Source organism: Sceloporus occidentalis, unplaced genomic scaffold, assembly GCF_023333645.1.
Source record: "Sceloporus occidentalis isolate IW3139 unplaced genomic scaffold, rSceOcc1.0.p SCAF_6, whole genome shotgun sequence".
Taxonomy (NCBI): Eukaryota; Metazoa; Chordata; class Lepidosauria; order Squamata; family Phrynosomatidae; genus Sceloporus; species Sceloporus occidentalis.
This window is the reverse complement of record NW_028316986.1, coordinates 121,333,867-121,350,707: the sequence shown is the minus strand read 5'-3', so window position 1 is coordinate 121,350,707 and position 16,841 is coordinate 121,333,867. Positions and strand designations below refer to the sequence as shown.

The 16,841-nt window shown below is 39.1% G+C and overlaps 1 protein-coding gene across 2 annotated transcripts in view; it reads right to left on the bottom strand.

Moving 5' to 3' along the window:
* The window catches only part of ME1 (malic enzyme 1), a 161,564-nt gene that overhangs the window by 28,218 nt on the left and 116,505 nt on the right, over positions 1–16,841 (bottom strand). For both annotated transcript variants that reach the window (XM_089530833.1, XM_089530832.1), the window contains exons 8-9: positions 15,531–15,628; positions 6,868–6,981 (exon numbers count right to left, since the gene is read on the bottom strand). In XM_089530833.1, coding sequence (XP_089386959.1) covers positions 6,868–6,981; positions 15,531–15,628 — 212 coding nt within the window. The remainder of the gene's footprint in view (positions 1–6,867; positions 6,982–15,530; positions 15,629–16,841) is intronic.

Genomic DNA, 16,841 nt, shown 5'->3' with positions numbered 1-16,841 from the left:
ATGAAATTTGTCAGATGGTGAAGGCTTTGATATGTTTTGAGTGGTTATGTCTTCTAGTGCCACTAATATTATCTACCTACCATGGCTGAATCCCCTTTCCCTTCATAATTTAAACTTATTCTTGCGTGATCAAGCATAGTTTCCCTTTGTGGAAGAACAATGAAGCAAAACAGAAGTTGAGTTTTCTATTAACTACTAACATTTCTCTATCTTTTCCTTGCACTGGATTTATCGTTCCTTGTTCTTCTTCTTGCTGTAATTATAGCCAAAGAACCCACTTTGTTATTTTTAACATCCCTCACAAACCTAATGAGATAACTCAACCATGGAAAGCCACTAGGTGACCTTGGGCATGTCAGTTTCTCAGAGGAAGACAAAGGCAAACCCTCTCAGAACAAATTTCACCTTACCTTAGGGTTGCCATAAGTTGGAAATGATTTGAAAGTACACAAAGGGGCTTAACAGACCACACTAGCTGCCTCTTTCCTAGCTGGATTGGGGCTCACACTGAGGCCCCAATCCGGTCTTTCAAGGGCGCCAAAGCCGTGGCAGTGTGGCTATATGGCACTCCTTTGGTGATGCGTCATCTGGAGTGGCACATGGTGTCAGGGCACCCTGGGGGGCGGAGTCGGACATGTGTTATGAGGATGCTATGCCCCGACTCTGCCCCGATACTGGCCTTTCTGTAAAGAGCCAAAGACAACAATAGATAATGCATGGGATCCAGAGGTCCCATGTGAGGGATCCTATTTGTACAACATCCTGTCGGAATGACTTGAATGTTTACCTTTTATCTAATGTTAACTTTTTTATATATTGTTCTCGATTTGTTTCATTCTGTTTTAAGGGAGGGAGGAAGAGGGAGGGGATAATTAAATTTATGTGGGTTTTATATGTATTATGTATTTAAATTATAGCTGTCTGTTTTGTAACCCACCTCAATCCATAGGGAGAGGTGGGATATAAATAAACATTATTATTATTATTATTATTATTATTATTATTATTATTATTGAAGGCACACAACAGTAATATCATAAGCCACAGACATATATGCCATTGATATGTGTGAATGTCAACTAGGATTCCCAATGCCTTTGTTCACAAATGACCATAGTTAAAACTGGACTTGCCACTTCATTTCTGTACACAAAGGATTTTGAATTTGAATTGACATTCCTACATACCAATGGCACATATATGTCTGTCCCTGGTTTCCACTCCACAAAATGCATACAAGGAAGTAGACTTTACTCTACAAAACCCAACTTCTTTCTTTCAGTTAGTCTCAAAGGTGCTACAAGATCTCTCTACATACTGATTCTACAGACTAACACGATCATATCATTAAATTCCACAGGAATAATCAATTAGTGACTGTATTGTGAGTATGGATATGATCTGATTGTCCCTCTCTTGGGTGTTCCTAAGGAAATCAGCAGCAGAGAAATCTCGGGCGGGATACAAACCGCCATATAGTACGTCTTCTATACGTACTAGGGTTAGGAAGGGGCGGTGCTTCCGCACCCCCCTAACCCTAGTACGTATAGAATACGTACAACATGGCGGCGCCCCTTCCACATGGGGGCCGCCATGTTTACGTACTAGACGCATAGCGTCCAGACATGTCGCGGCGCCTATGACGTCGCGAATGCGCCAATGGCGCCTCGCGACGTCATAAAGGCGCCGCAAAAAGAAGCTCCGAAATGGAGCTTCTTTTTTGCTCCGCGCGGGAGCCGCGCGGTTTGGCTGCTGCGGCTCCCTCGCGGAGCAAATGGCGCCGGCGGGAGACCGCCGCAAAGCGGCGGTCTGTATCCCGCCTCAGACTACTTACAGTGTTGAGTGAGGAGGACATGATTTTCCATGAAAAAGCTGGATTTTCAGTACTCTACCCTTTTAAAATCCTTTTCAGATTTATTCTGTTTTTAAAAAATACATAATGGTTTGCTGTTATAGTGCAGTAATGCTGTGATTCTGGCCTGTTAACTAGTCAGATGCTTTTACTGCATGGGGGTGTTTTCCAAAAATTTCTCCACTGCTTTCCTGTGGCGCCACAGTGCTAACACCACAGAATTACTTTTTAAATTTATTTTTAATTATTGATTTTTATGGTAATGCTGTAACAGTGCCCTGACATTTTATAACAGCATTATTACAGCTTAATGTGTACAAGAGAAGTGTTTCTTCAACAGGACAACCTGAAATAACTGACTAGTGTAATAATTTTTTTTATTTTTCACAGGAAAAAAATATAAAAGATGATGAGGAATGGTGTGGTACATTTTTCATTCTGTCTTGTCTCTCACAATCTAAGATCTGACAAGTGTTGTGTGCATTGTAATGATGTGGTGTAATCATGTTATTATGGTTGAATGAGTACAGGTGAAGTGTTTTTGAATAGGGCAATTTGAAACAACTGACTAGTGTGACAAGGAATTTTGTTTTTCACAGGAGAAAAATATCAAAAATGATGGGGGGTGGTATGACCTGTGCTACCAGACCATGATGATTTGGGCAGTAATAGGTGTGATAATAGCTATATTTTTAAAAACATATATGGATGCAAACCAATCATGAAGCATAAGGCAAGTCATGGAGTGGTGATAACAGCATTGGTGCAGATGAAAAAACTGCAGATCACACTATTACAGTGCAAATGTGGCAAGGGTGCAATATAAGGCATCAACAATCAAGCTATCATAGCAAGCACAGATAAAATAGTTTTTTTTTTCAAATGGCATAACAGTACGGTGTCATAAGGACCTAAGTTCACTGCAAACTTTAGCACTCTTGACTTTCTCCCTCCTAGCTTTGGCTGATAGCTTGCATTCATCCTTGGTGGTTTGCCACTCCTTCCATTTTAATTCAGAACTCATCAGAAATTTTCTTGTGTCACCACTCTAGTTTCTTTGGATGCCTCTCTTTTTTCTTGCTCACATGAATGGTTTACATGTGCCTTTAACAGCTCACTTTTAAGAACCTCCCTCCTATCTTGAGCTCCATTTGCATAATGTTTTTCTATCCATGGGATCACTTCTACTATCTCTTTAACTTGTCAAAATCAGTCTGTCTAAATTCCAGGGTGTGTGTCTATGTCTGGTGTTCCCTTTCCATACTATCACAAAACAAAGATGGCATGATCATTTCAAGGTCTACACAGCTTTCACTTCATCAGGCACTTCTTCCCTGCTGTTGAGGATCAGGCCTTGGATAGCTGATCCCCATATTTCTTTTTCCACATTATGGAAGATGAAATTGTCAGCAAGGCAAGTCAGGAATTTATTAGACAATTTGGCATTCAACAGATATTAGGGTAACTGAAATCTTGTTATGTCTCTTTGAAAATTAAGCAATTTGATCCAGGAAGGCATCATTCATCTTTCTGACTTAACAGTGTAGCATACTCCCACGACTGACATTCTATTTTTCCACTCTTATTTTTATTCAGTTGCTCTCAACTGACTTTCCATGTTTGTAATAATGGATTTCCTCAAATGTACAGTATATTCATCCTTTTCAGATAATGCTACTCCTCATTTCCATCCTGTTTGGTCTGCATCTTTTGAATAAGTTATACTCTTCAATCCCCATATTTTAATCATGTTTTCTGTTTCACTGGGTTCCAGTAGTGCTTATTAAATCATATTTCTTATATTAAGATTCAAATTAATCTTGTTTATTTCTCACTTTGTGTACTGGTATACAGTTGGCCCTCCGTTTTCACTGGGGATCCATTTGGACCCCCCATGAAAACAGAGACTCGCCAATATTCAAGCCCCATAGCCTTGAGTGGGGCATATGCCCGCGAGCATGCGTGTCAAGGGGCGCACCCCACTGAAAATAACAGAGGTCGCCCCCTGTGAGTATTGAAGACCGCAGACCTCAAGCCCGTGAGAAAGGCAACTGTATATAGAGACCATGAACCTACAGTATATCCATCAATGGTTCCCTTACTGTACTTTTATTTCATATTATTCCTTACATATTTTCTTTGCATATTAGACTTGCACTGCTGTCCCAGCTTCAGACATGCTACTGTCTCCAGTATATGAATTCATTCTGTCATCCATGATTTCATACTGTCTCCATGATTTTATGAACAGAGGTTTTAGTTTAAAGCCCACCTTATCAGATATACAGAATTCCTGCCAAACACATTCTTATCCAGTCCTCATGAGGTGCAAGTCACCTTCTGCCAGAAGTCCTTCACATCAAAATAGATATGGTTCAATAATCCATTTTTTTCCTAGTGACACTACTAACATACCCAGGAATCCACTTCTCATATTCTTCTGTTCGTACTCCACAAACTTTGACAGACTTTGGCATAAGACACTTCAATTAATTGCTATATATTTGAAGTGTGTCTAGCAGTACCATTTGTTCTCATGTGGTTCAAGAAAAGGAATAGTGATTACTAGTATTGATGAGTCTTGGCAAATTTTCCATCACAGCCTACATATACAGTGGATCCTTGTTATACGCTGGGGTTTGGTTCCAAGATCCCCCGTGTATAACAAAATCCGTGTATGCTCAAGTCCCATTAAGTATAATGACATAGCAAAATGGTGTCCCTAATAAAAAATGGAACATCAAGGTAAATTTATACTTTTTTGGAACATTTTCAAACCGTGTATGCTTAAATCCGTGCATAAAAAATCCGTGTATAAGAAGGGCCGACTGTATTCACTGGGGGAACACATCCTTCCTATGAAGACTTTCCAAGCTGGTACACTACTTTCTCGCTCCCTCTCAGCAGGGAGTGAGCAACTGCTACCACACTTCTCTTCTTGAGGCAGCTGTGCATGTGCTGTGCCCAACTCAACTTTTATCTCTAAGCAGCAGAAGACCCTCTGACCAGGATAATTTGTCTCCACCCACAACAACAGCCCCTTCCCCCCCTCCACCACTTCCATGTAAAACATCTTGTGCTGCTCCTGTTCACTAACATTGGATTATGAGCTCCTGGATTGTAATGGGGGTGCCTTGGGCCAAACAGGGGACTCCCAAAGACCTGCTAAGAATCAAGGTCCTATGTTTTACAACCATATTTGTGACACTAAAGAGAACAGGACCGGAACTTGGGCTCTTGCACATGCTCACTCAGCTGGCTCACCATGTAAAATATGTAATGGGCATGAACAGAAAAATATTTTTTCTGAGTTGTATCATGTGCTGAACTGCAGGTTTACTGCAGGGAGGACAGATCTGTTTTCAAGAACCTGTTCAGCAATAACATTTCCATTTGGGTTCCTGTGTTCAAGTCACTAGCACAGCTTAACAAGACTGTTATGAAAATAAAATGGGATGAATCTTCTTAGACGCTTCTTACAGGAAAGGCAAGATAATAGTTAGACAGACAGGCATATTCACTACTTTCTGCTTTCTTTAATTCAAAATTATGTTCTTCACATACTAGTGCATGAGATAAAAACATAAGAGAGAATAAATGAAGAGTAGAAAAATGTCTCTGTTGGTATTTCCTATCCCTATTTGCTATTCTTCCAGATTCTCTGGAAAAGATATGGCCCAGACTAGATTTCAAGGAGATCAGACTAGGTAATATTAATTACAGAAAAATAAAAGGTATAAAATCCTGTGCTGGGAGGAATAAAGGATATAAATTAAATGAAACATTAAACAAACAAATAAATAAATAATGACGAACACACATACACATCCTGGAATGTTAATGAAACAGCTATCCAATTCCATAGAAATAACAGTAGCATTCACACTGAATGTCGTGAGTTACAGCAATCAATTAACATCAATTATCAGTTACAGCCAAAAGTTAGTGATCACATGAAATTCATTCATACAACCCAATGACCATCTGAAGCCAACAATAACAACTCTGCAGGCTGGGTTCCTCAAGTACATCATAAAATATTCTCCAGCTTGACAGTGCTATGTGAAAACACAACTAATCTCAGGTCACACTGTCCTATCCATGCAGTTACACAAGTCCTGAGTGAATGATATGTACTCCCAAGCATATGTGGCAGAAAGAGAAGACATAAACTGTTTGTGTGAATCGGTGCTTAATTTACAATAGATGCATGAAAACCTAATAGCAAATCTAAATATAATTTTCTTTTCTCTAAAAGTGTAAATATTCTCAGTGCATGCAATATGAAAGTACCTCAAAATTACCTCCTTAAAAAATATAGCTTCTTTTTGGCACTTCAGATATACATGGTTTTGTTTTAGTTCTAGCATGTGGAAGAAATGAGGTAAGAATGGCTGATGAAGTCTCTAGACAGCTTTGAATTTCTAGCCACTGTTGATATCATAGAAAACCACAGCATGTGGGAAATGGTAGCCATGCAATAGAGTTATTTGAGGCAACACAGCTGAAGTTTATGCAGAAGTCTGGCAACATAAAAGTAAAACATCAGCAGGAAATTATCTTTTATATCAGCATTTCTTTGCAGATTTTTAGAAATGACTTTGCTGTAAACATAAGGTGATTTATGGTGCTTAGCATATTTATGTGCTTTTTATAGAAGATACAACAGAAATTTATCCTCTCCCCTTCTTAGTCTTCATTTTAGGTAGCTTGCTTTAAATGTTGCCAAAAAGCACTAATTGCCAATGTTGCCAAAGCACTAGAGGTAAATGTCTCCAAGAAAACCAAAGACAATTAAGGAATAAGTATATACCCAGATTACTCTGACCCTAACACCAGCATTATTGGGTCATTATTGGGTCATGCATCCAAGTCTTACAACTACACATGTAGAAGAAGAGAGATGAATGTTCTAAGCTCCATCAAGATAAGCCTAAACCCCATACATTTAGATAACAGACAATACATTTTGCTTCAGCCAGTACCACAGAGAAACATTATAATAATTTATTTACCTTGACAATTAATCCTTTGGAATCAACCATCCATATCTTTTTGATGGCTTCCTCTTTAGCCATCCCTTCCTTTTCCATGGACATAACAATCAGATTGGCTATCCCCAGAGCTGCCTTAAGAAGTGAAGGGGGGAAAAAAAATTAGTCCATGAAACCAATACGACTCACATTATAAAATTATCTTCATTAACTGAGTATACTTATTAGCCAAATTGAAAATTAATATTTCAGGAATATACAGTTACTGACTCTTCAAAATGTGTGTATGTGTGTCCATGCACCTTCAAGTCACTTATCTATTTATTTCATTTCTATGTCACCTTTCTCCCAGAGAAGTTGCCAAGGCGGCTCACAGATAAAATCATTTAAAAACTTTACAATAAAACAATTAAAATTGTTTAGTTAAAAACAGTATAAAGTTACATAAAACATACAAAAGTCAAAAACATAACTAAAGCACACATATTTATGGGGACCCTATGAATTTCAAAGGCAAAGAATATGCAAGGTTGCTTTGCCAGTTCCTTCCTCTGAAGTATATTTCACATCTGGTATTTGTTGGCAGTCTCCTATCTAAATACTAACCAGAGCAGACCCTGCTTAGCTTTCAAGATCAGATGGGATCTGATAATAATAATAATAATAATAATAATAATTTGTTTTATTTATATACCGCTATTCCAAAGATCATAGCGGTGAACAGCAAGTAAGCTAATTAGCAAGTAAGCCTTTAGGGTATTTAGGGTATTTAGACCAGCTGTACTTTTTACTATTAAAAAAAGCTGCTGCAGTACTACACATATTTGCTAGTGTTTATACATACACGCGCGCGCGCACGCGCGCAAGCATTATTCTATCTCATCAGTTATCTTCCAGTGAACCTTTTTCTCTATCCCCATTATCTCTGGCTAAATATTTACATTATAATATAGGGAGATTAAAGAGGGGAAAAGAGAAATTTCAGCAGCATCTAAATGCAACTATACATCTATGTGATTGTATATGATATTAACATCACAGGAACAAAAGGACAATATTTTAATGCAGATTAATAGTGCCTGAATACTCACAGTAATGTGTGCAGTTAATGAAAATAAAACCATGAATATTTTGTTACCACCAGTTCTAAAGTAAATTGGTCATGCCCATGAAATACAGCCTTGATCCTACAGGGAATCAACACCCATGCAACCCCTGGTTGTGTGAGTAGACATACATTCTTTTCAGTTGAACAAAGAAGCATCCCAGACTTGCCATTCAACAACAAACCAACATACAGATTAACATGTAAAATCACTTCCTTCCAACCAAGGGTCACACTGTATATATATCCCACTCATTTCCATGCCAGCATTCTCTGAAGATACCATCCACAGATGCAGGTGAAATGTCAGGAATAAATTCTTCCAGAACACGGCCACATAGCCCGAAAAAACCACAAAAAACTATCCCAGATTTTCATGCACAAATGTTTCCTGGCAATTGTGAAAAGGCAGTGGTGTGTGTGCAATAAGGCTTCCTCATGTATTGATTGGGTCCCAATTAGTGCCCAAGCAAGATACTCACACACTCTCACTCTCACTCTCTCTCTCTACTGGATGTTAGCACAGTCTTCTTTGCCAGATTAAACCTCCTCCATCCCTCTCCACTTGATTCCACACATCCATGCTCGTGGGGCTTTTTGCTCTTCTGGTGCTGAAGGCAAATCTTCATGCTGAGTGGTAACTCAGAAACTTTTGCTATTCTAATCATAAAATGACATGAAACTATTAATAGGTTTTGAATGGTCTGTTTGCAAACCAAAATAACCTGTCTATCTTATATAACAAGGCCTGAATAGTTTACATCTCTACTATCCCCCTCATTCTAGGAAAATTAATGAAAGTGTGTAACTAAAATTGATACGCTGGATAATTCTTGACTATTTTCTTCACTCCATTTCAAATTCATCCATTCTCAAAAGATTTATGATTGGAAAGCCCCTACAAAGGAAGAGGAATCCAATACAGAAGTATGCCATAATGTAGTCACAGGGCCTTACCTCCTACAATCACATCCAGGATTGCAGTTTCAGGATTATGCTTACCTTTCACTAGATCATCTACTTCAAATTCTTGAATAACCTTGGCAACTTAGAACCAGGCACACTATGCTCTAATACCCTTTCAGTTAGCAAAAGAGCAAAAACAGGAACAACACTACAGAAAAGGTTTGGGACAGCTGATTTGCCTTGATAGATTCTGTATGCTTTAATGTTCAAAGGTTTTTAAACTTTTTAAAAAAAAGCTTTCTTGGGTTCTTTTACTATGGGGCAAAACAGATGGCCCCGATAGAGCGGCGTCCCGCCACCCATTTCAGTGTCGGATTGGGGCTGTGGCAACCACACACCGCAGCCCCAATCTGGCAATTTGCCAGTTTAAAAAGAGGCAGCAAAATGACACTCCTTTTAGAGCCAACCAAAAGGCAACTCTGCTGCCATGGCAGCAGTTTTTGGTACTTCTTTCGGCGTGCAGCATATAAATGCTGTGCCAAAGGAGCACCATGATGCTGCCCACTGTGAGGTTCAGGCGGGTGGCAGGATGTTGGCATGGGGCGTGCCCCCACACTGCCCCCACGCAGGTGCTTTAAGCAGGTCTGTTTAGCCCCTATATATTTTTTCAACCAGAGCATTTCCAATGCAAGTAAGATTAATACACAATTTTTTGTTTGGGGACTGCTTTTGGATTTCTTTTTAACTCTGCAATATACTTAAAATGTGAATGTAGCAACATGTGAATGCACATGACTTTGACAATATACATGCACATGTATTTGACTATGTTTATGACAAAGATATGTCTGCAAGTACAGGAGTCCCTGCTTGAGCATAAACACTCAGTGGGTGCCCTTGGGGAAGTCAAAGTCTCTCTCAGTCTCAAAGGATGGCAATGGCAAAACCTCTCAAAAGAGACTTGTCATCAAACCCTATGACAGGTCCGCCTTGGGTCACCATGAGTCAAAAATTACTCAGAGGCACACAACAACAACAACAACAACAACAACAATGGAGTAAGCACTGGTTGTATCCAAGTGTAAAATCAATAGGAAACCTGGGTTTGCCACCTTTGTTCTATGTATGCCAGATAAGAATTTGCTATTACCTCACCTTAGAAAATAAAGTGATTTTAGGATAATTACATACACTAGGTTTTTGCATTTCAAGTTCACACCAATCTCTTTGAACCAATATGGCTTAACAATTTATCATTTCTGACAGAACCTCTGCGCCTGTGTCTTACAGGACTTTGAAACATCTACAAATGGTAGTGCTAATATTTTCTGTATGGTCTCATTTAAACTCCTTTGGCACAAAGTTCTGCTGTTATTTTTATACAGCTTGATAAATTTTCAACTCTGACGGTTTCAAAATAGACATGGAATGCTCCATGCGCTCGTATGTTTGCAGTGAACCTTCCTGAATTCCTTGAGGAAAGACCCTCAAGCAGCTGCAGCCAAACAGGCTGCTTAGAATGAAGCAGTAGTCATGGTTAAGGGGAACACTTCTTCCAAATAGTCTTAAGGCCAAATTACACATTACACATGAGACCTGCGGGTGGCTCTTCCAACATTTTCCTTTTTAAAAAATGAAATGTAGTTCACTGTGTAATATTTTTCCCTATCCTGAGCAAATAAGAAGATTTGAGAAAGTGATTTGGATTAGAAAATCAAGAAGGGCATGATTAAACACTTCTATCTCCACTCCAATAAAACTGGCAATCCCAATGGATGCATTCATTAACAAAATAAATAATTGATAGATCCAGTCATGGATCTCCCACATAATGTACACTTTGATCTCAATAAGCAAGGTAAAATAATTACTATTAACAACTATTCTTTTGAGGCTTCAAAGCATCTCACATATATGGTTATAGTAGAAGATCATTTCATGGCAGTTGGCATTTCTATTCAGCACTTGGAAACATTATTTTTGGAACACAACTTCCAGAATTCCTGGAACAATATCCATGCTGGCTGGAAGTTTCTGGGAGTTGTAACCCAAAAAAGTAGTTTCTGCAATCTCTGTTAACATACCACCCAACTGTTCTAATTTAGCAGGGACAGTCCCAATTGATCCTCTGCCCTCCCACGTTTTCAGCTGCTATTAAAAACCTTCAGTTCCTCTCTCCTCTTCCCACTTTCCCCCTTTGTTCAATAGCTGCAAAAGTTGTACTCAATTAATTCAGCAGGGAGGAAAGGAGAGGAGGTGGCAGGATTTTGTCCTTCCCAGTGGACTCAAGCAAAAGCAAATTGCTGCAGCCTATCTTAGCTTATGTGCTTCCTCCTTAATAACTTTTGCTGTCTTAACCACACTGTGTGATGTTATTTGGCCACATGTGTCCTGGTTTTCATCTATGAAATACTGCAATACTGGAAATATGTATTAGCATCTCTAGACAGGGCAGAGGAGGTAGACACTGCTCATTAAAGACAGGCGTTGAGCTATGTAGCCTGGAATGGCTCATGATTCACAATTCGTAGCCATTACTATTTTACTCAGTGCCCAGGCTAAAGATGTGAAGAAGTTTGCTCAGTACTCATTCTTGATAAGACAAGTTACTATCTTGACAAAGCCTATTAAGACGTTTTTAAATCCCCATGAGTTTTCTGATCTCCAACTCAAGAACAAACCAAGATTATTTTTTCTGCTGTTAGTTTTTGCAATTTGCACAAACTGTCTCTGCACAAACAATCTATGGCTTTTCCCTTTCTAAAGCAGCTCTCTCTCTTTCATACATACACACACTACAAGTACAAAAGAGGCTGACTGATCAAAAACAGACCATTCAAATTATATCCATAGATCCTTCTTGCAAATGCAAAACTCTCATCAAGGCTGACAAGCTGCCTAATTATCTCATGGGCAAGGTGTTTGGTTTTTTTAAATGTCTTGCCACAAGTATGAGATAAGTAAGGATTTACACCTTTAGTTCAGGCATCATTTGTGTAGAACGTATCTAAATTTGTAACATGAGCCACAAGTTCATTCCTCTGTGTTCCTCACAAAAGGTTGTATCAGCATTGAAAAACTGGAACATTGGATTTGGGCCCTATAGCTTCTCCAGTTCAAGTATATAAGATACAGGAATTATAAATACATTTTAGATACAGTTCCTAACATCTAATTTCAGTTGCTCTATGCACTCTGGAGATCAGAAACCCAGATTATTTACTTCCATATGATCTGAAGACTGTAAATCCTGTCAACAGCATTATCACAATATCCTTTGACAAAGCAGTTCCCTGTGTCTTTCAAGCAATGTGTCCTAGTGTTTCCTGGACACACATACTCCCTCTTCCATTCTAGAATAGGACATCTGCCTATGCAGTAGCTAAAACTGTAATCGACATAAGAGTCCAAAAGAACCCCCCCCAAGCCCCTAAACCTAATGTAGCAGCTAAAATATAATCTTTAAATATAAAATACAATCACACTGCTTCTGATGGTCTCCATTAAATCTATCAGGATTTTATAACATCTAGAAACCACAAACAGGCACAGATGAAATTTAAGTTTGAGTAAACACCCAACAGCAAAAAGTACAGTTTAGCCCTAGTTTAACAGAGTGTAGAATTTAGCCTCATAGAAAGAGGACAAGCCAAGAACCTGGACCGAATTTCAATCAAAACAACTTCCTTGCCGCCTGCAGCTACTCGCAGTTTTCTCCAAAGAATATGGGAAGTCTCACAACATACACACACACCAAATCTACATAAAATCTTCCACTTCTGTTTAGCTTAGAGACAAAATACTTGCAGTATCTTTGTGCTTTGGCCCTGTGAAAAAGGTATATCTGAGACTAGGCTAGAACATTACTGTGACAGAATCCTGGAGTAGCCAAGAAACATATTACTTAGCATTTCTGTAACACTGAACCCAATGCACACTGTTCCCAAAACAGATAACTGAAATATGAGCAGTAGGCTCCAAAGAAGTCAAAAGGGTGAATACAATATTATAAACAGCAACCAAAGAAGACATAAACTGTGAGAACTCTCCTGAGTCAGAAAATCTCCCAGTCTATTCACTGATAAGATTGGCATCTACTGTATATATATACATATATAATAGCAGGATTTTGAAGGAAGAGTCATCTAGTTTCAATCTTGTACACAGTTTATTTTCACAGTAAAAACCCTCAGGGAGAGCTGGATGAAGTGCTTCTGAAAACCATGATATACATAAGAGTTCCCCCCCCCCAAACAAAACCCCAAGCCCCGAAACCTAAACACACCTGCTTATAAAAGCAGGAACAAGGATATTAGTACACCTGATAACCAGGATCCCACTGCAAATGACAGAATTTGACTTTCAAAGTAATGACTGAATCCATCTATGTCCTGACATGGAAGGGACTACCATTCATTAGAAAGGGGAATAGGACAACAAATATATATAATTCTCATAGGTTAGAATGGTAGGAAATTAATTAAGCTTCAGTGGCAGAGCAAAAATGATGCCACAAGTGCAATCCACTTGAACCACAGGTCTGATAACCACATACAGAAGATTTAAAAATTCCTGTTTTCTTTGCAACTGCATAGGAATTGTGGCTCGCAAAGCAGGGCTGGATGGCAATAAAAGAAGTGGGCACAGAGCTCCCAACCCTACTAACATCAACAGTTGGTCCTCCGCATTTGCGGCTTTGATTTTTGTGGATGTGATTATTCATGGATCTGATTAATATGTTCTCTCTAGGAATGTCTAGGTCTTGCAGTGTGACTGTTGTCAGCTTTAGTTTTTTGTGGGTTTTTTATTTATTTTTTTGGCTATGTGGCCACGTTCTATAAGAGTTTCACCAGCATCTGTGGCTAGCATTTTCAGAGAATGCTAACCTGGCCATGTTCTATAAGAGTTTATTCCTGACGTTTCGCCAGCATCTGTGGCTGGCATCTTCAGAGAATGCTAACCTGGCCATGTTCTATAAGAGTTTATTCCTGACGTTTCGCCAGCATCTGTGGCTGGCATCTTCAGAGAATGCTAACCTGGCCATGTTCTATAAGAGTTTATTCCTGACGTTTCGCCAGCATCTGTGGCTGGCATCTTCAGAGAATGCTAACCTGGCCATGTTCTATAAGAGTTTATTCCTGATGTTTTGCCAGCATCTGTGGCTGGCATCTTCAGAGAATGCTAACCTGGCCATGTTCTATAAGAGTTTATTCCTGACGTTTCGCCAGCATCTGTGGCTGGCATCTTCAGAGAATGCTAACCTGGCCATGTTCTATAAGAGTTTATTCCTGACGTTTTGCCAGCATCTGTGGCTGGCATCTTCAGAGAATGCTAACCTGAAAGAGGTTAGGATTCTCTGAAGATGCCAGCCACAGATGCTGGTGAAACGTCAGGAACAAACTCTTATAGAACATGGCTACATAGCTCGAAAAACCCATAAAAAACTATGGGTGCCTGGAATTAAAACCTTCAACTTCATGTTGTCAGCTTCTGCCAAAGGCCATGCTGGAGGACCAAGAGATTCCTAAAGAGAACACTTTTTTAACATTTCTATGTCCTCCAGTGCATTTTCATGGTCAAATTCTTGCAGATCTTGACCACAGAATTGCTCTGGAGGACCTAGAACAGTGATGGCGAACCTTTTAGAGACCGAGTGCCCAAACTTAAAGGTGTTTCTGAATTGGATATCATCTGGTGCCAAGGGGCAGGATGTCTGGGGTGGGGGTGGGACATCGGGGGGGGGGACTTCTGCCTTCTGGGGGTGTGACATCTGGGGGTGAGCCTTCCCCAGAGATAGCTGAAGGCCTGGGAGGGTGAGGGGAAGGGAAGGAACAGGCGCACACCTATTCTTCCTCTTCCTCCCACACTCCCAGGCCTTCAACTGTATATGAATATTCACCTTAGGTTTCAACATAGTGTACTCCAGCCAATTGACATGGCTTTTCACAGTGTCAATAAGGCATTGCCTTATTATACTCTTTTAAAAACTGAAAGTGCATTGTAGTTAAATTCTTATTATGCCTTCTGTCTCACAGCCTGAATTACTATGCAGGGGTGGAAGCTGGCAATACCCTGAGGAGATAATATTGCAAGAGAATACAAAACAGCAAAAACCTAAACACAGGCACACAAACACAGAAATACACATTTCTGAAGTTATTTTCACTCACACAATATTTTAATGTGATTTTTAAAAATTGTAAGTGTCAATTGTTAATCTATAATAAACTAATAAAGTAATAAATTGTGATGGAGTCTTATTATTATTTATTATTATTATTGTGGCTTGAAAGATTGTTCATTATTACATTCACAGAATCCAAGGTGGTACATGTGAGATTCCCCTGCAGTTTCTTATCCAATAGAAAGGCCACCTTTACTCTAGGTGTGCAGAATTATTGAAGTTACAACTCCTTTGTTGAAATAGCTTCACTGCTTATAGGTTTGTTTCCAGGCATAGTTTGAAGGGTGACCATATACTGCTTAGGGACAGACTATATCTCCCTACATGAGCCTTTTTATTATTAGGCTTCAGCTCATGTACTTTATTGTGAGCTGCCTTGAGTCCCATTTGGAGAAAGGCATGATATGAATGAATGAATGAACGAAACAATAAAAGAGAGAGAGAGAAAGAGAGAATAACTTAGAGAGCTGATGTATTTCAGTGTTATACCTCTCCTGCTCCCTGGAAGAGTATTGTGTGATCTGACAGTTTGTTGTTAGTAATCCGGAGAGCAGCAAGGAGACCTGCAAGAGCTACAGAGGCTGTTCCTGAAATACAAAAACATCATGAAATTTTATTAGAACCTGAAAACAACCTGAGTCATCATTAGTTATGAGCATAAATTCTCCACTCTCCTGTGAACTTTAAAAACAAAAAACTGTGCTTGGAGGCTTTGTTTTTTTAACACAAAAATACTCACCAAACACTCATTTTTTAAAAATGAAAATACAGCAAGGTGAAAAGAAAAATTGTTATTATTATCATCATCATCATCATCACCACCACCACCACCACCACCACCACCACCACCACTACTACTACTATTTATTTACTTCCCCAGCTCTGGGACTCAGCATGACTTACAAATGTTAAAAAACAAATACAAGATACAGAGACCATTATTAAAAGCCCTCTCCCCATGAGTAGTCAATTTGCAAAGTCCTATGGAAACAAAAAAAGTCTTTGCCTGCCATTAGAAGGACACTGTGGAAATTATTTGTCTAGACTTTCTGGGAAGAGAGTTCTAGAGCCTGGCAGCAGCCACCAAGAAGGTTCCCTCCTGTATTCCCACCATATGTACCAGTAAGGATGGTGGAACAGAGAGAAGGGCATTAACTCAAGCTATATAGGATTTTACAAGTCATAACTAGCACATTTAATTGTGTCTGAAAACATACCTGTAGCCAGTGAAGCTGCTGTAACAAGGGAATTGTATGCTCCCTATAACTAACCCAGTCAGTCGTGGTTAAAATATATTACTTCGGTATAATAACAATATGAAATCATATACAGTATTATGCTTCTTTTTAAAGACACACTTTAATAGTTTCCATAGCACACCTGTTGAAATCAAAAGATGTATCCTCAGGGCACCGCACCTGTAAAAGTTCTCTTATGTAGGCTACAGAATTACTGTAACGACATTAAAGTGCAGATTTGAGCCTACCATGTACAAGAGTATTTGCGCACGTGGGCAAAATGGAAGGTAATGAGTGGCAGAGGGCAAATTAATTGGAAATGTATCTGGAACATTATCACCCACAAGAATCATTTCAGCATGGGCAAACCATTAAACAACAGCAATTCCATTGTGAAACAGTATCTTATTGTAAAAACAACAATAGGGAACACAGAACTGCTTTGATGAGAATTAAAGAACATAATAACATGGCACCTGATTTTAAAATCCAGTACAGTCTCATTTTTTTAATAAAAAGTCAAATGACAGCACATCACGACCAACAGTTTACTGATAACATA